A 22,223-nucleotide genomic window follows, 5' to 3' on the forward strand; every position below is an offset into this window, starting at 1 on the left:
CTATCTTTCTATGCCGCCTCACAAGCATGCTCAGCCTCACTCGCATACATGACACTGTCACACAAGCCCAGTGTGCTTAGGCAGGGGCTTGGTTAAGCCATAGCCTGGCCATACTTCAGGCTTATCTCTGCCAGATTGTAGCCAAAGCCAAGCAAGGAAGTGGAGACCTGCGTGGACCTCTCCCCTGGCTCCGGTTTAAGTTGGTTACCTGTCTTTGTCAACCTGGCTTTGGCCCTGGCCCTTGGTGTGACCATGTATGACAGATACGCTCTCTACACTGTTTAGGTACCATTGGTCTCCGTGGCTTTCCCACAGGCTTTGTTTCTGAAGGATCTGAAACCTGCTTCATCCCTCCCTTGAGCCGTGGGCTGTGCCTGAGACAAGTTTGCAGGCCATGAACCCTTTATCAAGGCCCCATATTGCAATCCACATAATTTCCTGGATCAGTTCTGGGGCAGGGCAGCAGGGGACAAAGGGCCTTCAGAGTGTATAGTATAATCAAGTGGCCTCTCACAGGTCCAGATCCAACTTGGTTAGCCCACCAAAGAGACCAAGGCTGGTGTGCTGGTGGGGAAAGCAAACTTGGTGAGGGAGGATAGGGGTGGCTTTTTCTAGTATGTCTACAGTGTTCAGCAGGCTAAGAACATGGGTGAGCCTGTTCCTCAGACTTGATCCCTCAAGCCCCTCTTGTCTTTAGTGCTCAGATGTGATCCTGAGCTTAGGATGAACCAGCTCCCTAATCCAAGGGCCATTGGGGCACTTTCCTTCCATCTGTGGGAAGGAAGAAACAGGGGCTACTTGGATGAACATAGCCCAGGGCGCTTCCTTACCCTGTGGTATTGATGTCCTCTAAATACAAAGATCAGGGCTCTCTGAGTGTCCCTGCTAGGTTTGGATGAAGTGCCAGATAGATCTTGTGTTCAATAAAATCGTCTTTACTCCCAGAGATCTGAAGGGATTTGCTCCACTGCCCTGAGCCTCATCTCCATTCCACAGGACACAGATGGGAAACCTCAACCAGATGCATAAGGGAAGACCGTGGTATTTAGGGGAACTCCTGCATGGAGTCACTGGTGGATTGCAGGTGTCCTTTAATCACTGTTGGGCCACAGGTGTCCTTGTTATAAAATTTTCTTTCCAGGATGTGGTATGACAGCGAGAAGAAGCAGAGCCTGAAGGATGGGATGTTTTCCACCTACATGAAGACTCAGGTGAGAGACTTCAAGATCCACTGGGCTAGTAGCCAGGGAGGACTGCTGTGAACAACTTTGGTTGGGGGTCTCTGGGCCACAGCACAACTGGGGACTGTCCTGTGGCCACTGGGCATGGGCAACTTTTAGCTTATCCTTGGCCCAAGACCTTTGCATGGAGGGGCAGTGTACTTGTAAAGGACACTTCTCCATGAGGAGAGCCTTATTTCCCCGTGCAACAGCCTGGGGTTAATACCCTTGGACATTGCTGTCAGGGGGGTGCTACCCCAGGTTCCATGACTGACCCTTTCTTTCCCTTTGGTCTCATTTCTTACTAGGAAGAGATAATGGCCACTGCTCTGCAGAGCCACCATGAGAGGGGAATATGTCAGGCCCTGGGACAAAACCCGATGTACAAGAGCCTGGACTTGTCAATTACTGTTCTAGGTCCTTCTTTCTCTCCAAGACTCTGGTTTAGCCAAATGGCCTCAAATTAACTCTCTGAATGATGCATTTGTAAAAGAGCCCACCTACCTCAGTGCTTGTGAGAAGAGAGCATTGTGCTGAGAAGTCCTTGGAAATTGATAAATTGTGTGCCAGAGACTCACTGGTTTCACTGGCAGGGGATGGGGGTAGGGGACAGGGAGGATGGGGGCGGGGATCAGTAACCTTGGGACTCATTTACTCTTTGGATCAATAACTTGTGTGTGTAGAGGCCAGAACTCAGTAAGTGCCATTCCAATTGAAAATAAGGTGGAAACCTTATTTTCGATGACAGGGTATCTCACCTAATCAGTAGCTCATCAATTCAGCTACTCTGGTTGGCCAGAGCTCCAGGAATCAGCCTGTTTTCTATGTGAGTGCTGGGGACCTGAACTCAGACCCACATGCTTGCGTGACAGGCACTCTACCAACCAAGCCATCTCCCCAGCCTCTCCAACTGAGTAATTTTTGAGGGAGCTGTAGGAGGTTCATGTGGCTGTGACTAACCTGGATAAGCTTGGAGCTGAGGAGGCCCCCTGGTGCTGCTACACCCATGAGCCCCTTGTGAGCTGTCTTGTCTCTTGTTCTACCCCCTTCTCAGGGGCCCCAATTCAGGGCCCTGCCTGGTTAAGACATATGGATCAAGATTGCACAGTTATCTTCTTCTTTTTTTTTTTTCTTTTCTTTTCTTTTTTTCGGAGCTGGGACCGAACCCATCACAGTTATCTTCTAAATTGGTGTCTCCAGGCCTCCAACAGACTTGTGATCTTGAGTCCTTTGTCTTTTTGGGGGTTGGGGGAATGACAAAGTCTCATAAGTCTCACTATGCAGTCTTGCCCTGGAACTCACTATGTAGACCAGGCTAGTCTTGAACTCAGAGATCTGCCTGCCTCTGCTGCCGAGTGCTGGGATCACAGGTGGGATCCCTGGCCCTGGGCTATTTCATAGCTGGGCTATTGGGTGGCGTAACTGGATGGGGTGCTGATCACACTAGGGTTGAGAATCACTGCCTATGACCCTGGCATGCTAAAAAGGTCTAGAATTGGAGGAAGAGTGTCCTTGATCCCTACCTGCAATATTCACTACAGCAAGGCAACTACTTCTCAAACACTAATTGTCTGCTAGGTGCCTCTTCTTTGATGTCCCATTTAAGACCCTCATGGAGGGCCAGTAAGATGGCCCTCAGTGGGTGAAGATGCTTGCTGTCAAGGCTGAAGACCTGGGTTCAAATTTCAGAACTCCCATGGTGGAAAGAGAGAACCAGTTCTGGAAAACTGACTTATGACTTCTGCTATGCACGTACCTCTCCCATGCTGAGAGATGAGCATTTCTCTTCAAAAAAATTAATAAAATAAAGTAAAAAAAGAAAAGAAAAGAGGGGAAGGGGACATTGAACTGGTTAGAAAACACAAAATAAGATGCTTGGGGAAGGAAGCATTGCTGAGATCAGTCCAAATGCAGTCACTATAGGGTTTCCTAATCTGCTTGTACCCCATTGTATGTCCAGTGTCCTTAGGGAGAACATCCTCGAATCATTATTGTCAGAAGAATGGCTTTAGGAAAAAAGAATTGTCACTCCTTTTCCTCTAGGACTCTGGGGCCCGGAATGACTGTCCAAAGCCTCCCGGTTAGTAAGATAACAACTGGTCTGACACTCCCTTCTTTGGGGGCAATTCTTTCTCTTCAAAATCATCCTGAGCTATACAAATTCACTGTCAGCACACACACACACACACACACACACACACACACACTTTAAGCTCTTCAGTGTACTTACTAGGGACCAGTTGATATCTTTGAGCAAATTATGTCTTCTTTCTGTGTCATTCCCACCTCTACAAAGTGGGTCAGCCAACCCCATCTCACCATGGCTGTGAGAGATAAGCGCTAGCTTCCTGAGTAGTAAGGACTCCTACCATCTTCCCACCGCTTGCATGGCACCTGGCCTCTCCTAGGCACTTTATTTGTGTCGGTTCGTCAAATCCTTATAACATTATTCTTCAGAAGAAGAAATGGAGGACGGGGGGTTGTAATTTCTCTAAAAATCACAGGATAAGAAAATGATGGCGACAGTACGAACTTAACCGTGGTTGCTTTTGGCAATTCAAACTTCAGGGCTCTGGTATGAATTGTTCTCTCCTTCCTGGATGGTAGGAATGATAGGCCAGCATCCTTACATTTAGAGGTCCCGGGGGCCTGTGTGCCACCCCTGGTTCGTACAGTGCGTAGGTGGGGGAGGTACAGCCGCCTCCAGGCACCTGCAAGCGGGTCCAGGCTTGCTAGGAGACCAAGCAGGCGGTGGGCGGGTCCGGGCGGGTCCCCGGAGGCTGTAAAAGCCGGGCAGGATGGAGCTCCGACATTGAATCGGCGGCTATGGAGCGTCCTCACTTCCCGCTGGCGATGGGCCTTGGCCTGCTCGCATTCTGCCTCCTGACCCTATCCCCGGATGCCCGCGCTGAGCTGCGGAGCCGCAGGACCGGAGAACGCCAGAACCTGTCACCCGACGACCCGCGGGTGCTGAGGGCCGCACAGGCAGCTGTGGCCAGCTACAATATGGACAGCAACAGTCTCTACTACTTCCGAGACACCAAAGTCATCGATGCAAAATATCAGGTACGGTTGCTGGGGCAGAGTGACTGTGGCGAGGGGAGAGAAACAATTCGGAGAGGGTGAGGGACAGCGGACAGGGGACAAGCAGAGGGCTGCTTAGCTTGATACCAAACACAAGGGGGCACTAAAACCAACCATAACGCCTGGACCATTCTATGAAATACTTCAAAACAAAGAAATAGCAAACCCCCCTGGCAACCAACGTTATTTAAATATCAAAGAAATGCAAGATCCGGGGTTGGGGATTTAGCTCAGTGGTAGAGTGCTTGCCTAGCAAGTGCAAGGCCCTGGGTTCAATCCCCAGCTCCGAGAAAAAAAAAGAAGAAGAAGAAATGCAAGATCTAACCTCCTTTAGTTTAACTATCCTCACTGCCAGGGGTGGGAGGGCCCCGTGTAGGTATCACGTGCCATTGTCCGTGGCTGCTTAGCTGCAAGACAGGTATTGGCACAGGAGCTCTCCTGCTTCCTGCCTAGGACTTTGCTCCACCCTTGGGCCACACATAGAAACCCCCACCTCCATTCCAAGTCTGCATATGCGTGCCAGATGGTTGGGGGAGTGGGCGACTTGTAGAGGGAGAGAAAGAGTAAACACACAGGCTGGACTCCCGGCACCTCTCTCATCTGCCCTGTCTTGTTCTCAGCTGGTGGCTGGCATCAAGTACTTCATGACTGTGGACATAGAAAGCACCGAGTGCAGAAAGACCAGAGTCTCTGGAGACCACGTGGACCTCACCACCTGCCCCCTGGCTGCAGGAGTGCAACAGGAGGTAACAGCATTGTCCCCATCCCAACCCTGAGCAGTATCTGAGCCCCTTAGCTTGTCCCTCCTGACTAGTCTATCTGGTCAGGCAAAAGCCTGGCTCCACCTGTCCTGTTTGGCTTTTGTGTGACTCAGGCCAGGGTGGGGTGCAGGAAAGAGAGACTGGGGATTCTTCTTTGGGTGGGAGTTGCCTGATAAACCTGGGATCATTTCCTGCCTTCTGATTCCATGTTTTGGGACCACTAATGGTCTGTCCCTGGCTCCAGAGAGAGGTGGCAGTCAGGGGGCTGACTGCTGGGAGAAGGAGGCTAGCACCAAGCTCACCCTCCTTGTCCACTGTGCCCCCCCCCTCAGAAACTTCGTTGCAACTTCGAGCTCCTTGAAGTCCCCTGGAAGAACACCACTCAGCTTCTAAAGCATGACTGCGTGCAGGTGTGACTGGCCCCAGGGTGACAGCGTCAGGACCCTAAGGGAACCAGCATGGCGGGCGGAGACACCTCAGGGTCATGAGCCACACCTGCTGTAATAAATCTCCAGCTGTTCCTTGCACTGGTTTCTCCTGTGTGTTTCCTACCCTGACTGACCTTCACTCCACTCCCAGGGACTGTCAGAACCCCTCAGCTGACAGGATACTGTGCCTTACCCTCCCCAGGGAATCCCTGCTGACCCCTCCGAGGTCATCTGCTCCTCAGATGAAAGCCCCTCTTCCATTTTCAGTGGTCTCCGAGGTAAGGGAGGAGGAGACAAATCAAAGACTCAGAGGACGGATGCTCCAGACTAGCGGCAGTAGGGATGTCTGTGAAGGGGACCAGCGTCTCTTCTGGGGTTCGTGCTAGGAATCCGAGGTCGTCGTCATCAGGGGTCAGCAGGGCCGCAAAGGCTGACGACTCAGGCCAATGAGAGTGTTAGTGGCTCAGCTCTCGTTATTGCTCTCGAATGGTGAAGCAGCAAAGAGCATCAGACAGCAGGCTTGTGGGGCACTCATGATATCTTGTTTCCCTTCAGCAAGGTACAGGCTGTGGCAGCAAGCAAAGCCCTTCATGTTTCAGTATCTGGAACTTTTTTTTTTCCTGACGGGGTTTCTCTGTGTAAACCTTAGCTGTCTTAGAACTCACTCTGTAAACCAGGCTGGCCTCCAACTGAGAGAACCACCTGCCTCTGCTTCCCGAGTGCTGGGCCGTCACAGCCCAGAATGTCTGGAACATTTGGTCACATACATATTGAGGGAATGTCAAATTCCCAGACTACAGTCCTCTAAGCCCCTGACACAGAGTCTTATGGGCGTGACTCTGGCATAAGGGGCCTCCGGGCAGTCTCCAATCCAGTCCAGTCCCCTCATCTGCCAGCTCTTGAAGGGAAGCCCATATCCTGCTGAACTCAGTACTGAACAGCTGTGTAAGATGACTGGTCAACTCCACCAGGTCCCTCAGCACGGATTCCCCAGCTCACAAATATTCTTGTGCATACTGGTGGCTGGAAGTGACTTTCTCTGAGTTCCCATAGGCCGGAGGCTATGAAGCCAGTACATGGCTCTCACAACCTTCCCAGAGGTATTTTCTCAGTGTTTTGCACTGGGCAGGATTCCTAAAGGAACCTGAGCCATGGTGCTCTAGAGGGAACAGGAGCTGCTGTCCTGGAGGGGTCATTCTCACAGGAGGGACAGGGTCCAGGCAATGTCATGTTGGACTGAAGGAAACAGGGTTTAGATTCTTTGTAGTTGTAATTCTTGCTATGCACATGATCAAATAGAGTGAGGGGAGGCAGTCCCAGGACCCACTCGGGCGCTTGTAGACATGTCCTGGACATAAGCAGAGACACCAGGCAGAATGCGCTCACGTTGGAGAAGCAGAGAGTGACACAGAGATGCGTACACAGCACCCTCCTCCCAAGCCAGCACTTACATCAGGCCCAGAAGTCTTGCTCAGATATACTAACATGCATCTACCCTGGAGACAGGCCATAGTCATCAGTGGCTTTGGGAGCACTAGGAGGTGCTAGGCTCAAGCTGGCATCACTGGGGTGGCAGGGAGGGTAGCCAGACAGCCGTTCTTCACTCTCACAGACCTCCTTCCTAAGAAAGATCTCACACCTAATTTGTTCCTCACCTCCACCCCCACCCTAATTCTGAGAGCTCCTGAACACCAGGGCGGCTGGGGTTCCGTCTACCACCTTCAAAGGCCACATCTTAGAGGCAACGGAGGCCGAGTGCCACGTGGCACACTGACACACCGAGGACCTGGATTTGATATTGAGAGAGGGGACAACTTGCAGCCCTGCCTCTGCTAGAGCCTGATACCCGTGACAGTGCAGTTCGTGTTGTGTAGTCACTACTTGGAAGATTTCCCAAATTCCGTCATGGAGAGACACCAAGCATGCAGCCCGTAAAGGGCAGGTGACTGGAAATACTTGTTGAATGAATGTGTGAGGCCTGGGGAGAGGCAAGAGTCAGGACATCTGTCTTGTGGCTTCTCCACGCCCGGAATCGGTGCCCAAATCCCAGATGGCATTTCCTCTGCTTGATGTACTCCTGGGCCTGGGCGTGACCAAGCAAGGTTGGGAGAGCCGCCTCCACCAAGCGGTGTTCTCTCTTAAGTTTCTGGAGAAAGAGCTGCTGCCTGGGCCAGACCAGTGGTGAGTGTGGGCGCTGGTCAAACCGCCATCCTCCAGCTCCCTCCCATTCTGGAGCGCCTCTAGCCTCCACAACCCTCTAGATTGGCTTCTACTAAGAGTAATATGGCTATAAATGATGGAAGATGGCCGACTCTTGACGGGGAGCTCCTGGGCCAGGACTGAAGGGCACCTTGACTCAGTGCTTAGCACAGACAAGGGTCCCATTGGCAGTCCCACTGTGGACACAGGGCTCTGGACATCCTGCCTGGGTTCAGGCAGTACATGGGCAGAAGCAGCCATTTTCTTTGGCCCTCTCCCAACAGCAACTGGTCCTTGTCACATGGCCCTGTCCCCATCTACTAGAAGGATAAGAGGCCTTCTCTAGTCTTCACTAAGGTTTTGTGGGGAAGGTAATGTCAATGACTTTTAACTTAGTTTTTTTTTTTTTTTTTTTTTGGTTCTTTTTTTGGGAGCTGGGGACCCGAACTCAGGGCCTTACGCTTCCTAGGCAAGCGCTCTACCGCTGAGCTAAATCCCCAACCCCAACTTAGTTTTTTTTTTAATTTTTATTTTTATTTATATGCATGTGTGTCTGTGTGTGGACTGTACATGTGAGTGCAGGGCCCATGGAGACCAGAAGAAACTGTTGGGTCCTTTAGAGCTGAATTATAGGTGGTTGTAAGCAATCTTACGTGGGTTCTGGGAACTAACCTTGGATCCTCCTGAACACCAGCAAGTGATCTTGCCCTCTGAGACCCAAGCCATCCCCATAGCTCTTCTCACTCTTTAAACCTCTGGGTCCTTTTAAAATTTTTCATTTATTTTTGGTTTTCAAGACAGAGTTGGGCTGGAGAGATGGCTCAGTGGTTAAGAATACTTCCAGAGGTCCTGAGTTCAGTTCCCAGCAACCACATGCTGGCTCATAACCATCTGTAGTGAGATCTGATGCCCTCTTCTGGTGTGTCTGAAGACAGCTACAGTGTACTTACATATAATAAATAAATAAAAAGGCAGTGTCTCTCTGTATAGCCCTGGCTGGTCTTGAACTCACAGAGATCCAACTGCCTCTGCCTCCCCAGTGCTGGGATTAAAGGCCTGAGCCACCAACTATCCATTTGGGTTCTTAGTATTCCCACTGAATTGCTACCCTTATGTTTAAATGTAATCTTTTTTTTTTTTTTTTTTTTTTTTTTTTCGGAGCTGAGGACCGAACCCAGGGCCTTGCGCTTGCTAGGCAAGCGCTCTACCACTGAGCTAAATCCCCAACCCCTACCCTTATGTTTAATGTTGGGGTTCTTGGTAAGCCTGAGTTCCTTGGTGCTGGGCCCCATGCCTGGCCTCTGATGCAATCCTGAACATTTTGGGATATTTCAATCTGTTCTTTTTTTCTCCCACCCCCAGGCCAGATAGGCTGTCCTCAACTAAGGACTCCACATTTGGCCTTCCATCCCCTCCCCACACTCCTCTCTCTGTACCGCTCTTCTGATCTCTGCTAATGCACTGTTCGACTGAACTGAGAGGCTGGGATCTGGTGAAGCCGGAGGAGATCCAAGAAGATCCCTTACACTTGCAACTGTCAGCACATGTCAGTGGCACACTGTTCAACTCCCCTTGACCTTTGCTTCAGGCTAGCCAGTGAGGACACAGAGCCCCCTGGGGTTTTAGAAAACTCTATTGGGACCTTAGTCCAACATGGGTCTGGACAGTACCAGCAGTGTTAGGGTCTTGTCCCAACCCTCCCAGGTAGGTAGCTTGCCAGAGACTCAAGTCAATATTCTTCAGGGTCACTTCCCAAAATCGTCGTCTCCAGCCTGTAGGGTCAGATAGGGTGTGTGTGAATGAAGCAGAGCCAGCCTTTGCCAACGCCATGCCACTGTTACTCAGAACCACATTTGTGTAAGAGTTTCTACCCCTCCCCCCCCCAGCCTCTCTTTTCCTTTCCCCTGCCCCTCTCCTTCCTGGCTCACCTCAAATGCAGTGTCCACAAGCTCATCGATGACAAAGGCTTGGGAGCGAAACTTCTGCTGATGCAGCTCCACAGCTGCCACCAACTGCAGGAACTGGAAGTGGAGCTTCCGCTGCCTGGAGTTGGGTAGACACAAGGACTGGGCTCCTAGGGACCTAACATGGCTCTCCCTGCCCTGACTAGATGTCTCTCTCCAGCATGTCTCCTTCTCTAGATTGTACTTTTTTACTTATTTTGTAGATGTGTGTGTTTGTCTACACATGCGTGCATGTGAGTATACATGAGTGTGTGCATGTGAAGGCCAGAGGTCAGCACTGGGTGTCTCCCTCTATTGTTCCCCACTTTACTTGTTAAGATGGTGTCTGCCATTGAACCCGGAGCTCACGGCTTGGCTGGCTGGCTAGTGAGCTGCAGGGACCCTCCTAACTTTACATCCGCCTCAGCACTGGGATTACAGGTTCCTGGGTGCACAGCGACACCTAGTGTTTTGCACCTGTGTTGGGATCCAAGCACAGAACCTCCTGCTTATACAGAGATTGCTTTACAGACTTAGCCATTTCTTCTAGCCCCTGCACTTCTGAGATGAGTTCCCACTGAGTTGTCCGGACTGGCTTTGAACTTGTGATTCTTCTGCCTCAGCCTTCCAAGGAACTGAGGTTACCAGCATACACCATTATACCTGATGTGACTGGCTGTTTTTCAACACCCAAAAAGTCTGCATGTGTCTGCACCATAGAAGCATCCATAACGGTTCATCTTCTAGCCACCCGCATCTACACAAGCCTCTCCGTAGACCCACTCGACCACGTGCCTATCCAATCATTGCACACTTACCTCCCCCACCCCACCCATTCTTCCCCGGATCCACCCACTCAGTCTAAACAACTGTGTTGTCCCGTGTTCATTCTCACTCACTCGTCCACCCACTGGATCTTATCAATCCATTTGCCAAGCACACCGGGAATAGGAAAAGCAGGTTGCTCCAAGGAGGTTGAGATAAACAGGAAAGAGGTACCACCCTTGGGCCCAGACAATACAACCCATTGTAAGTGTCAACACCATGCCTAGGGCCCTTTTAGAGGAAGTAGCCAGGACTTTATCCGGAAAGGAAAGGAAGATCTAGGATCAGAGCTTAAGCCAAATGGAGAGTAAAAAACAAAACTATACTGAAAGACACTCGAAGTGTTGGAACCAGTAGGGACTACACCCCCAAAGAATATGGCAGAGGCCACAATGGTGGCTCAGATCCTGGAACATGTAGGATAAACAGGAGAATGACCCAGGAGGCGACAGTAGTAAGGAATTTAAACTGGCTCTCTCATATACTGGTCGTGCGAGCCTGGTATCAACATCTAACAAGAAAACAACAGTGTAGGCAGAGACCAAGCAGTAGTCCATGTGTCATCGTAGAAAAAAGTGTGGCCAAACCAAGGTTATGCCATAGGTAGCGATGGCTATGATCTGAGGAATCTAATATTACCCCAGTCACATAGAACTCGGAACACCAGGTGCATTCTGTCGTGGTGAGTGGGGTCCAGAGGACATCAGCTTACAGCTGTGACCTGTATAATGAGCTGGAGCCAGACTGGCTGCAGTGAGGGAGCACGGGGCTTGGCTTCCACAGAGAACCTCGAGAGAACTAGGCCTGAGAACCAAGTCACAGCGGTCTGTTGCTAAGGACCCTAGTCTGCACCAAGGATCTTCAGCTGGCGTGGCCAGGCATGGATTTAGATGAGCTTTCACCATGTGATCTCCAGACCCTAGCCACATGATTCTCCACAGTACCCTTCAACCTTCCACTTGGCAGAAACTTGTCAGTGACCCAGCAAAGGGCCTGGCAGCATGGACAGGAGTGGCGGTAAAAGAGTAGAATTTCTCTTTGGGTCCCTGGCACCCTCATGAAGCCTGCATCTGACAAGGGTTAGGATACTTTTTTTTTTTGGTTCTTTTTTTTGGAGCTGGGGATCGAACCCAGGGCCTTGCGCTTCCTAGGCAAGCGCTCTACCACTGAGCTAAATCCCCAACCCCGTTAGGATACTTTAATAGAGAAGCTGGGCAGTGGTGGCACCTACCTTTAATCCCAGAACTTGGGAGGCAGAGGCAGTTGGATCTCTGAGTTCTAGGCCAGCCTGGTTTACAGAGCAAGTTCTTGGACAGCCAGGGTTACAGAGAGAAATCCTGTCTCAAAACAGAACACATGTGCATACGTGCGCACACACACACACACACACACACACAGAGACACAGACACACACAGACACACACACACACACAGACAGACACACACACACACACACACACAGAGAGAGAGAGAGAGAGAGAGAGAGAGAGAGAGAGAGAGAGAGAGAGAGAACTCTCCTATGATCCTTGTAGTGAAGCCAACACAAGTCCTCTGAGAGCTAGGAACACCGCTCCTCACTGTCCAGCGCTGCTTGTGCTTCCCACGTCCCATTTGTAGCCTTGGAAACAAGCCTTAGCCCTCCACCTACTCCCTTCTGCCCAAGACAGATAGGCAATACAGGCAATGTTCTTTGACTTCCCCTCCAACCATCCGGCCTCCAGACTTCTTGCCCTGGACCCACCCCAGCCCTTCCTTCCATCTCCTCACTTCTCTGTCATGTTGCTAAACATTCTCTCAATAAGCTGCGTCTTCAAGGTCTCCTCAGTTATTTGGGCATCCGGGTCTGGATGGAAAGAAGGGACATAGTGAGGAAGATGACCAGATTCAGGAAGGTAGAGGACTGGGTGTTGGGGTGACCACCGTTGATCCTAGTATTCAGGAAGCAGAGGGGGTGGATCTCTTAGTTCAAAGCCAATCTGGTCTACAGAGCAAGTTCCAGGACAGCCAGAGCTACACAGAGAAATATCAAAAACCAAAACCCAAAACCAACCAACCAACCAACCAAACACCAAAGGGTAACAAGGCAGACATGTAGACCAGATCCAGGTTATCATTTGAGTGCTGAACCAAGTCATTCCTCAAATCGCTTGTACTGCCTGTTGATTGGAGCCAATTTCTCCTTTCACTTAGGTAATTATCAACCGTAAGTAAGGTCTTACGCTGATTTTACAACAGGGTCTAGAAGTTCAGATTCTGATATTCATCTTTTTTCCTCCTCTTTTTGCCTCAAAGATTTTAAAAAATTCCCTGTGTGTATGTTCTGTCAACATACATGTATGCATGTGTGCCCTACCCATCCACGGAGGCCAGAAGAGAACGTCAGATCCCCTGGAACTCCCCTTCTCTTGAGACAGTGTCTCGTGTAGTCTAGGATGCTTCGGAACTTCTGATCCCCCCCATCCCCAAGCACTGTGATTACAGGCATAAGTCTGGATGAGCATACATGACCTTGAGTCTATGGGACTCATAACAGCAGTTGTAAACATCTCATGGAGGGCCAACTGTGGCAGGCACTGAAAGTTAGTTACAAGCAGTAGTTGGATAAACTATAATTCGTCCTTTCAAAAATTAATACATATAATTGGCTTTTAGAAGACTGTCCAGAATCCTTTGGACCAAAGTTCTAAACTTGGATAGCCTTCCCAGATCTCAGATTCTAAACCTCTGGAACAGCCTGGCTACTCAAGAGAGGACACAGACAGGCAGGAGTGGGGACAGGTCGGTACCTGCTTTGTTGAGATCTGTCAAAGAGTCGTCCAGCAACTTCTCATGGACCCGGGCAGCTTGCTGGAGAAAAGGTGTCCATTCTAGCAGGGTCGCTTCCCTGGAGTGTGGTCCTTCCATCCCCCCTGTCCCTGGCCCATGTGTGTGGTACCTCCTGCTTCACTTTCTCTAGGCCTTTGAGCAATGCCATCTGGAAGTTGTCTACCAGGACAGCAATCACCAGGCTGCAGAGGGGACAGCGGGGTGCTCTCAATGGAGACACCAGAGAAGAGGCCACATACTGTTCTTTGAGTCCAGTGTGGCTTGCTGAGGGTGAGAGGGCTGGGGGTGGGGTGGTTAGGTGAGGAGCTGATGGTGTAGCTGGGCAGTAAAGAAGATCCTCACTTGAGGAAGATGAAGTACTGGATAATGATGTAAATCATGAGGATGGGGATGATGTACCAGGCACCTGGGGGGAGGGGAACAGTCAACCAAAAGGCATTACCCAACTCCCACCCTCTCCAGCAGGTATCAGCAGCCCCCATATGGTAGATGTAATTGAGCCATTAGTGTCTGCTAACCAGGCCCTGGACCCTGGCCTCTACCCACCTTGGGCCCTGTTGTCTATGTAGATGAGGGACCAGTCATCCAAGGTGAGCATGGTGAATAGGGTGAAGAGAGTGGTAAAGATGTTATTGAAGCGCTTGGGGTCTGACTCCTGAAACAGTGCCCGGAGCACCACAGAGAAGAGGACTGGCAACTGCTTAGGGCCAAACCATTACCAGATCCCTCACCGCTCACCACCTCTCACCAGGCCACACTCAGCCCCTCTAGACCTGCTTCTTCCCACTCCCACTGCCCTAGGCCAGCAGCCGCCCAACCTCCACTGCACAGGATACAGAGACAGGTAAACATGAGGGAGAGGATAGCTGTGATGGATGGCAGAGATCCACTCAGAGTCCCGGTCACTTCGTGGAGGCTGGTCAGGATGCTGTGGGCAGTGATGGAGAGGGAGTCTGAATTAGTGGGGACGGCGGTGGAGAAGCTGTAGATGGTAACCAGACTGGGCACTAAAATTAAGGTGTCCCTAATTCATTGGTGACTTAGTCAAGTCCTGATCCTTCCCTGGAAAATAGAGATTGATCTGTGCATGGACCCCAGGGAGGTTTATTCCAAGCACGACAAAGGGCCACAATGCCCACCCACCACCATCTCAGAAACAGGTCACATGGATTCCCTGGAAATCTAGGCCCATGTTCCCTTTTCCTTGAGAATCTCCACACCAAGGGGTGCGGCCTCGGTGGCAATGACCTGAGCCTCCGAAGGACCCGAATGGCCCGCAGGGCCCGCATGCTCTTGAAGACTTTGAGAATCCGGAACATGCTGTGGTTGTAGAATGAATAGGAGAGCGAGTTTATCTGGAGGAGCACAAAGTCCAACACTGCCATGACCATGATGAAGAAGTCTAAGGGCGGAGCGCTGCTTCAGTTTTAGGGAGAGCCCGACAGACCCTTAGCCTAGACCCACAGGTTTTCCAAAACCATCATCCCATCCCCGTCCCTTTTCTGTCCTTAGCTCCCCACAAACAGTTCAGCGACCCTTCCCCATCCTGTGAAAACCTTACCTACTCACCCAGATTATTCCATGGGTCGTAAAAATACTCCATGCCCAGAGCAATTATCTTGAGGATGGCTTCTATCACATAGATGGACAGGAAAATAGAGTCCAAAACCATGAAGTACCATTCTGTGGGGTCACCAGAGGCTTTCTCAGTGACAATCCCCAGAGCCTGGGCACCCTCTACTTCTCCCTTCTTTATTAGTACCTCATGCCGGCCAAACACTCAGGCTTTCTTGTTTTTGTTTTGTTTTGTTTTATCCTTTGAGTTTTTTTTTTTTTTTTTTTTTTTTTTTTTTTTTTTTTTAGATAAGAATCTCACCATGTAGCTCTGGGTGACCTGGAACTTGCTATGTAGGTCAGGCTGGTCTCAAACTCATGGAGACCTGCCTGCCTCTGCTTCATTCTTCTGGAATTAAAGACATGTGCCAAGCCCTCTAGCTCTTTTAAAGAGCTTAACCACCCCATTTGTGGGTTTTCTTGTTTGTAAAATAGGAACAAGAAACAGGCTTGGCAAAGTTCTTTTTAAGCATACATACATTTAACATGTCCTAAACTGCAGCCTTCTACTGTGGCAGTAAATGCAGTGCACAGAGTGACTCTTCAATCACCTGGCTCTACTGGGCTTCAAGAGGCCAGTGGTCTCCGGTTTTCACTTTTACTACTCCAGGGCCTCTTGGTAGAGGTCTTACCAGCACAGGGCCCACATGGAGTGGTAGACTCAGACCATATTGCCACCTGGTGGCTACAGCATGGCCTGCAATTCTTGGGTTCTCTGCTGGACTTGAGACTATTTTTACCTCTGGGAATGTCAATAAGTTGCCAGAGGGTGAAGACAGGGTTTCTCTGTGTAGCCCTAGCGATCCCGGGACTCACTTGGTAGATTAGGTTGGCCTCACACAAAGAGCTGAGTCCCTCTGCTTCCTGAATGCTGGGATTATAGGCATATACCACTACTGCTAGGCTTAACATAAATTGTAAAGACCTCTTGGCACTGGGTCAGGCTCATGGGAGGACCCGAAGTCACACCAATTGTTCAGCATAGGGACAAGGGCACCTGACTCTTACCACCTCGGATCTCTAGCTCAGTGAAAGTCTGGGCCACAAGGACGATTGTGTTGAGGCAGACCACGAGGAAGATAAAGGTCTCAAAGCACAGGGACTGGGTTAGTGTCAATAACATTTGCTGGAGACCCAAAAGGAGTTGGCTTATTTTTTCCCATATCAAATGGAAGACATTCCCAGAGTGTGCCTTCTTGTGGGTCCTCTGGGCCTCTGTAAAGAAGTCAGAAAGTTATGCTTATGCAGGTAGTGATGGGGTGCAGTGATCCCAGGTACCCTCTCAGATGGACATCCTCTTGTCTACTCACTAATGCCATCTGACTTGTCCTGTACTGGTCCTGGACTCACTGTCCTTATTCCTTTCTCATCATGGGCCAAGATGTTTGGGACTTGGTTTGGCAGGCTCTAAGCATTCCTGACCCTACCACTCCAGATTTATCTTTGTTCATATGCAAACTTAAAGACAACCTAATTCTTGTCACCATCCCACCCTCTTGGTGATCTCCTTTTCCATTTAAGATCCTGCTAAATCATCCTACCCCCTGACTACTTTTCCTATTCCCATTCAGTACATCGCTAGTCCTCTGGTCACTCATGAGACTTTTGCTGTATTTGCTGAACTAGTAGGCACAGAGTCTGGGAGACTAACTACTGAGCTCTCTCCATGCCTTCCAGTAAGTTGGCTTTTTCTTTTAGGATTGGTTCTCAGAACATGTCCTCAGCAAGGGCTTCACAGTTTAGTGGGGACAATGCGGACACAGAATCCACAGAAGCAAATCTCCTGATGTACAAGATACCAGACTCCTGTCATTAGATGGCCTGGGATTGTACCCAACCTTAGCTTTGGACCCTGAGAGCGAAGCAACTGTCCTAGCTTCTCCCCTACACTGCTAGCACCCAGGAAGACTAGGTATCTACATCTGATTAGATCCTCAATGGTGAAAACACGGACATTTGAGAGAAAGAATGGCTGAATGAGGCTGAGTAAAGCCAGGCTTTCAGAGCCAGAGCCAGAGCAGCCAGAAGGAAGCAGCTGGTAGAATCCATACACAAGTGGGGACTGGGTTTCCTGATGGCTGAAGAGCCAGTTCAGGGTCTCGGCTAGAGCCGTATGAATCTAACTGAGGAAAGAGGTAGGAGTCTGGGCTGGAACCCCAGGAAAGACTCACTTTTGCGTTTCTGAACATGGTCCTCATCGCTCCAAGAGACTGATTCTTTCAAGCTATCCCCGGAATGAACTTGGCTGGAAACATAAGATCGAACTCCCAAGTGAGACCGAGGCATACTGGCTAAGCTCTTGGATCCCATAGGAGAAGGAGAGGTGGCAACTGTGCTGTGGGACTTGTGTGACATCTGGGAAGCACTTGGGCGGCGATGGCGAATACGGTCTTTGTGCTTCAAATGATCTCCATGCCGGCGTCGATGCTCACCACGTTTAGAGCTGGCTCGCTGGCCCTCCTGTTGCTGACCGGCTTGGAGACCAGATCTTTCCTGGTTTTGGTACTCCTCACCAGAGCGATGGGAAAGGTTGTCTGAAAGTTCAGACTGCCTGTTGCTCTGGCGAGGGTCAAGATATTGAGGCCTCTCATAGTGGTGATGGTTTTTCCCTTGGTGACTGCCAATAGAGGAGGGATAGGACAAAGCTTCACTGGGTTTATGGGGGTTACCTTGGTGGGAATGATAGGATTCAATATGAGATCCATCTTGGGGTCCACCAGAGTGCTGAGACTCAGCGAGGGGATGAGGTCCGCCGTAAGTGTGAGGGACATTAGTAGGTGATGTGGAGAAGTGGGCCCTGTCCTGATGATAGGGATGATGGGGGAAAGCACTATCATGGAAGTCTGATCCACGCAAATGCTGGGATTCATTTTGTTGATGGAATCCAGCATGCTGTTGGGATGGATGTGGGGACACCCCATGTTGAGGAGACTCATGATGAAGGACTCCACCGTGGCTTGGCCTATACAGTGTGGGGTGGGGATAGGGGTAGGAGGATGGTGGGTGGAAGTGATGGCTTGGATCCAAGCTACCAGAGTGTGTCTCATAGTAAGACTCGTCTGTCCTTGAAGGTTGATCCATGACTGTCTTGGAGACCCTGGAACAAAAACAGCTCGAGTGTAGAACCTTAAGTCCCTTTTCTGGATCTCCAAAAGCTAAGCTCAGCCCAACTACAGCTCCAGTTTCTAGGAAGATCTGAGTATTCTCTTAGAATTCTCCTCTCTATGATGTCAGCAGTGCGCGTGGGTCTCAGTTTTACAAATGAGGACTTCTTTTGGGCTTATAATTCAGAATTGAGAATTGTTGTGTCTAAACAAAACCAAACCCAAACAAATATAAGATAAAGAAAAAGAATTATTGTATTTCACTTACCTTTTTAGTGTAAAACAAGAAAACAGGGCTGGGTGTGATAGAACAGAACTCCAAACCCAGCACTATAGAGGGAGAGGCAGGTAGAACTCTGTGAGCTGAAGACCAGTCTGGTCTACACAGTTCCAAGTCAACCAGGGCTAAATTGTAGGCATAAATTTCTTGCAACCTACTTTTTTTTTTTTCTTTTTTTTCAGGGCTGGGGATTGAACCCAGGACCTTGCGCTTCCTAGGCAACCTACTTTTAATAAGGGTCAACCTCTCCTCTAGCCCACCACCCAGCAGAGGTGGTGGAAGAGAAAAGTTGTTAGGATATGGGGGACATGGACCTGTTCAGCAATAGTTCTTTGGGGGCAAGCTGGATCTTTGGCAGCAGTTCAGTCCTGTAGCAAAGACCAAATAGGATCCAGCAGCTGCAGACCAGTCCTCTAGGCAGGCAGACACCAGGCATGAACCAGCAACTATAGTTCAGTCCTGAAGAAATGGCCAGGTTCGCCAACCAGCCTGAGGCAAAGCCACCGAAGCGGCAGGAACCTCTCCAGCTGTTCTTGGGTGTTTCAATGTCAGAAACAACATCAGAGTTATCACAGTGTTGAGCTAAACAACACTATGGAAGACAAACCGATACATGGGAATCTTTAGTGAAGAATAGCAAGGCAGAGTTCAAACCAAACCAAGGCTCAGTGTTTGTCCCCAGACGTCTGTGAGGCCATATTTATATCCCTTCATCAAGTGTTCTGTCACATGTCTGCTATCTCCAAACGTCCTTTCACCTGTGTCTGCTTCAGGAAAACAGTCTTTGCTTTATCACCTGTGTGCCCCAGCAAAACATCATTTGATATAACTAAACTTCCAAAGAACTAGAAACTTCTGCTTCACTACACCGTGAAACCTTATCTCAAAAAACAAGCAACAAGAACCTCAACAAGCTGAAGGTGGCCCATCAGGGCAACGCCAAATCAAGACCAAGAAAAAGTGTGTGGCTCTGTGGGTTTAATGTTTGCTGTGTAAGCCTGACCAACCTGAGTTCAGCTCCCTAGAACCCACTTAGATGCTGGGCACAGCAACCCAGGTGTCAGTAATCCCTGGCTCCCATGGAGAGCTGGGACGAAAAACCAGCGGAATCTACAGAAGCTGGGTGGCTAGTTTGGCACTGACTGCAGTGTTGGACAATAGGAGATCCTGTGTCAAAGTAGAAGGTGTGGGAAGTGAAGGATGCCCTAAGTGTGTGGCGTCCCCAGCGAACCTGTGTTGTTGATAGGAACTGGCCACTTGGAGGCACACACCTGTAAGCCTGCCGGCAAGGAAGACCATGAGTCTGAGGCCAACCTGGGCTACCTAGTGACACTGTCTTATATAGAGAAAAATAATCGTCCTCCAGATTTGGTCCAGTAAATGAGGTTGAATGGCGTATGATAGCCCCTCAAATTGTTTCAGATGTTTAGGGCCTCTGGGATCAGGAGAGGACTGGATGAAGGAAATGGATTAGTGTGCTTTGGGTCAAAAGATAGGACCGTGGAAAGAGCATATTCCAAAGTAAGAGGCATCTAAAATGTCAATGCTTTCTTTGCCATAGGCGTGATTTTTTTTTCTAATTTTTTAAAAAGGCTCAAGTGTCCACTTCTTGGCTCTCTTCCTTTCCCCTTCTGCTGCTCTTCTTTAGTGACCAAACCGGGCTAGGGAGCCTAGCAGTCTCTGCCAGATGAGGGCAGCGATATTAAAGAACATCTCCTCCCTGGAAATACTGTAGGTCTTAGTGTTTTCAAGAGTCCTCATGGGTCTTCTGTCATCATATGAAGAGTAATATCTTTATAGCCAAAATGTCCATCATGGCTGATTCTATGGGGACTGTTACATGTGGGACAGGCATACTTGGTGACTAAGATACAGACTGCACATCAGCAGGCCAGTAGCAATTATTACTCTGTTAGGGTTGAGACTGATTCCTTTCACTGCCGTCCTCCATTTTGCCAGTCTGTGTCTCCAGGCACGCGGTCAGTGAGGTCCTGGGTAAATGTCTTTTCAGTGGGCCAAAAGACATCTTTCTGGCGTTGACGTGAATGGCCATTTGCTTGGTTTTTGTCTGTTTGTTGTTTTCCTCAGGCAGGTTTTTTGTGTCTTAGACCAGCCTGGCCTTGAATTCAGAGTCCACCTGCCGTATTTAAAATAAAGCTTTGGGGCTGGAGAGATGGCTCAGCGGTTAAGAGCACCCGACTGCTCTTCCAGAGGTCCTGAGTTCAATTCCCAGCAGCCACATGGTGGCTCACAACCATCTGTAATGGGATCCGATGCCCTCTTCTGGTGTATCCGAACACAGCTACAGTGTACTTATATATAATAAATAAATCTTTAAAAAAAAAATAAAATAAAGCATTAAAAAAAGACAAGGAAACCAATGTGGGATGCCTCTTGTGTCCCTGGACACAAAATGGCTGTGTGGGGCTCGTGGTTCTCTGATACTTGCCTCTAGCCTGGGTCCAGTCCTGGCATTCCAGCAAAAGTCAGTGTGGATGGGGATGGGTTATGTGAGCCTCTACTGATGCCACCAAGTGCCAGGTCCTTGGCAGTGTGTGTGTGTGTGTGTGTGTGTGTGTGTGTGTGTGTGTGTGTGTATGTGTGTGTGTGTGCATGCGTGTGTGTCTAGGCTCACTCTGTAGACTAGGCTGGTCTTGAACTCAGGAAGATCTGCCTCCCTCGGCCTCCCTAACGCTTGAATAAGAAGCATTACCATGGTACCAGGCCTCTTCTCTTTGAAGTTTGTTTATTTTGTGGCTGTTTAGCCCGCATGTGTGCCTGTGCTGCTGGAGGTCAGAAGAGGGAGTTAGAACCCATGAACAGTTACAGATGTTGTGAGCTGTCCTAGGGTTCCGGGAACAGAGCCAGGGCTCTCTGGTAATGTAGAAAGTGCCCTTAACAGAGCCATCTTTCCAGTCCTGGTCCTTGTCACCTTAACATGTCATCAGTTTCACCTGATCCAAGTATCCGATGCATTTGAGCGACAGGCATCTCCAACTTTAAGCATAACAAGCACATGGCTCAATGGTGTCCCTGTTGACAGGGGACCAGCCATTCAGGGTCTCTACTCCTCAGTGAGTGGTCCATCGGAGCGGCGGCTGAGCAATGGTCTAGAGCCATGACTGCTTTTTGGTATCGGCTTAGAAGATATTTACTTATTTAATAAATAAATATTTCTTTTCAAGACAGGATTTCTCCTGGCTGTCCTGGAATGTTCTCTGTAGACCAGGCTGGCTCTTACAGAGTTTGTGACCTAAATGGTCTTACAGATCCCGAGAGAGAAACCAAGTTTACATTTTAGCAGGAGTTTTAAATATCCAAGACATGAGCTTGAATGAGGGACCAATTTTTGCAAACAAGAACCAAGAAAGAGGGGCAATGTCAAGCAGCTAGATTACACTTAACTATCCTAATTTTCATATAAAGTCCTCTTTTAAGATTGAAATAGCATGAGATACACAGTAACAAATAAATTTTCCATTTGTTGCGATGTGTTTTTTCCCTAAGGGGAGTTACAGTAGCTGGAGCCTTTGCTCGGTGTGTGTGACAGCTTTTCCATTGATACATAGCCGGGCCTCTCCTTTCTTCTTAGTTTTTAGTTTGTGTGCCCAAGTTTCCCCACAACACTTTGAGGCATCGTGGACTTAGGGCCTAACTGCATATGACCAGCTGAACAGAATGACTGGACTCTTAGGTGAAGGCCCAATGAGCGTGCTTATCTCCTTTCTAAAAAAATTAATTTATTTATGTATTCTTTGTTATGTCTGAGTGCTCTGTCTGCATGTGAGCCACGGTGTGGCCGCTGGGAGTTGAACTCCAGACCTCAGAAGAGCAGTGTTTTCTCACTGCTGATCCATCTCTTTAGTCCCATTTACCTCCTCCTTTCAAAGGAGTATTAACTTTTAACAAGGTCAGTTCTGATTATCTTAAGCAGATATG

At 49.4% G+C, this 22,223-nt stretch overlaps 2 protein-coding genes across 2 annotated transcripts; one reads left to right on the top strand and one right to left on the bottom strand.

The window, feature by feature from the left end:
* Nucleotides 1-3,959: 3,959 nt before the first annotated feature.
* Cst6 (cystatin E/M) lies at nt 3,960-5,592 on the top strand. Its single transcript, XM_032891185.1, has 3 exons — nt 3,960-4,286; nt 4,925-5,050; nt 5,398-5,592. Exons 1-3 carry the CDS (start codon nt 4,047-4,049, stop codon nt 5,479-5,481), a joined length of 450 nt encoding a protein of 149 aa, XP_032747076.1. The 5' UTR covers nt 3,960-4,046; the 3' UTR covers nt 5,482-5,592.
* A 3,845-nt stretch (nt 5,593-9,437) lies between these two features.
* Nucleotides 9,438-17,981, bottom strand: Catsper1 (cation channel sperm associated 1). The gene is made up of 12 exons (XM_032891135.1): nt 17,072-17,981; nt 15,909-16,115; nt 14,856-14,969; nt 14,535-14,688; nt 14,123-14,214; nt 13,833-13,976; nt 13,629-13,692; nt 13,396-13,468; nt 13,247-13,307; nt 12,228-12,303; nt 9,621-9,735; nt 9,438-9,464 (listed from the first exon to the last, which is right to left on the bottom strand). The coding sequence occupies exons 1-12, from the start codon at nt 17,979-17,981 to the stop codon at nt 9,438-9,440; spliced, it is 2,037 nt and encodes a 678-aa protein (XP_032747026.1).
* Between the last annotated feature and the right edge of the window lie 4,242 nt (nt 17,982-22,223).

Source organism: Rattus rattus, chromosome 2 (genome assembly GCF_011064425.1).
Source record: "Rattus rattus isolate New Zealand chromosome 2, Rrattus_CSIRO_v1, whole genome shotgun sequence".
Classification (NCBI taxonomy): Eukaryota; Metazoa; Chordata; class Mammalia; order Rodentia; family Muridae; genus Rattus; species Rattus rattus.

What these genes read in the sequence shown, in the direction of transcription:
- Cst6 (XM_032891185.1), top strand. Translation starts at nt 4,047, where the DNA reads ATGGAGCGTCCTCACTTCCCGCTGGCGATGGGCCTTGGCCTGCTCGCA. An exon ending in TCATCGATGCAAAATATCAG is followed by an intron (nt 4,287 to 4,924) that starts GTACGGTTGCTG and finishes TCTTGTTCTCAG; the next exon opens with CTGGTGGCTGGCATCAAGTA. An exon ending in CTGCAGGAGTGCAACAGGAG is followed by an intron (nt 5,051 to 5,397) that starts GTAACAGCATTG and finishes CCCCCCCCTCAG; the next exon opens with AAACTTCGTTGCAACTTCGA.
- Catsper1 (XM_032891135.1), bottom strand. Translation starts at nt 17,981, where the DNA reads ATGGATCAACCTTCAAGGACAGACGAGTCTTACTATGAGACACACTCT. An exon ending in CCATGTTCAGAAACGCAAAA is followed by an intron (nt 16,116 to 17,071) that starts GTGAGTCTTTCC and finishes ACTTCTTTACAG; the next exon opens with AGGCCCAGAGGACCCACAAG. An exon ending in CGGGTCCTTCGGAGGCTCAG is followed by an intron (nt 14,215 to 14,534) that starts GTCATTGCCACC and finishes CACTGCCCACAG; the next exon opens with CATCCTGACCAGCCTCCACG.